The following is a 1270-nucleotide window of genomic DNA, read 5'->3' as shown; positions in this document are numbered from 1 at the left end:
AAAAAAGATGGAAAACTTCATGCTTTAAGTAGAGCTTTATCTTCTGAAGATGCCAGAAATTTAGTAATAAGCGTCATGGATACAAAGCAAAGAGGTGAGTTTGAGAAAACGCATGAAGCAAATTTTGCTATTGGCCTGGCTGGGGTTGGTCGTTTCCGAGTAAGTGCGTTTTATCAAAGGAGTCAGGTGGGGATGGTTGTTCGCCGTATTGAAACAACCATCCCAAAGCTGGAAGAAATGGATTTGCCTCCTATTTTGAAAGAGGTTTCTCTAACCAAGAGAGGGATTGTTTTGATGGTAGGTGCGACCGGCACAGGTAAGTCTACGACATTGGCAGCAATGGTAGGTTACAGAAACCGGCACACTTCAGGACATATCATTACGATAGAAGATCCTATTGAATTTGTTCATGCACATCATGGTTGTGTCGTAACGCAACGAGAAATAGGAGTAGATACCGATAGTTGGGAAACTGCGCTCAAAAATACATTAAGACAGGCGCCAGATGTCATATTGATTGGCGAAATAAGAACAAGGGAAAGTATGGATCATGCCATTGCTTTTGCTGAAACAGGCCATCTGGTGTTGGCTACTTTACATGCCAATAATGCCAACCAGACTTTGGATCGCATTCTGAACTTCTTCCCCGAAGATCGCCGTAATCAACTTCTAATGGATTTGTCTCTGAACTTGAAGGCTGTGTGTGCTCAACAACTAATCCCTAAAAAGAGCGGCGGTAGAAAAGCTATATTGGAAATTATGTTGAATACGCCTTTAGTAGAAGAAAAAATACGCCGTGGTGAAGTCAGTGTTTTGAAGTCCATTATGAAAGATAGTGAGGTTCAAGGGATGAAAACATTTGATGGAGCTCTTATCGAAGCTTATTTTAATGGTGAGATTGAATATGAAGACGCCATAAGGTATGCAGATAGCCAAAATGAGGTTAGGCTTGCGATCAAGCTTTCCCGAGCCGGGGGTAAAAATGCTCTAGGTAGCGGGCTGAATGGTGTAGAGCTAGATGAGAAATAATTGCCCAACTCATAATTTTATAGGTTTTTAATGAATTTCATGAAAAAGTTTTTCTTAAATATAAGTCTTTTGGTAGGTCTAAGCATTTCCTTCTTGTCTTCAGCACAAGAGTTGGCCGCACAGGATCCGACTGTAGCTGGTCCAGAAAGAGCAATGCCTCGGCAGCTTGTCGCCGGGAGAGATTACTATGTTTTGGCAAAACCAATTCCTACGTCATCCAATAGATTGGATGTCATTTATT

The 1270-nt window shown here is 41.5% G+C and overlaps 1 protein-coding gene across 1 annotated transcript; it reads left to right on the top strand.

The window, feature by feature from the left end:
• Positions 1-49: 49 nt before the first annotated feature.
• LOC104916233 (twitching mobility protein-like) lies at positions 50-1029 on the top strand (the record flags this gene model as incomplete). Its single annotated transcript, XM_010727239.1, has 1 exon — positions 50-1029. A coding segment is annotated over one exon (980 nt), but the record flags the coding sequence as incomplete, so codon positions are not given.
• Between the last annotated feature and the right edge of the window lie 241 nt (positions 1030-1270).

The sequence above is a fragment of the Meleagris gallopavo genome, unplaced genomic scaffold (assembly GCF_000146605.3).
Source record: "Meleagris gallopavo isolate NT-WF06-2002-E0010 breed Aviagen turkey brand Nicholas breeding stock unplaced genomic scaffold, Turkey_5.1 ChrUn_random_7180001875665, whole genome shotgun sequence".
In the NCBI taxonomy this organism is placed as follows: Eukaryota; Metazoa; Chordata; class Aves; order Galliformes; family Phasianidae; genus Meleagris; species Meleagris gallopavo.
The sequence above is the reverse complement of the archived record's forward strand: the minus strand, read 5'-3'. Positions and strand labels throughout refer to the sequence as shown.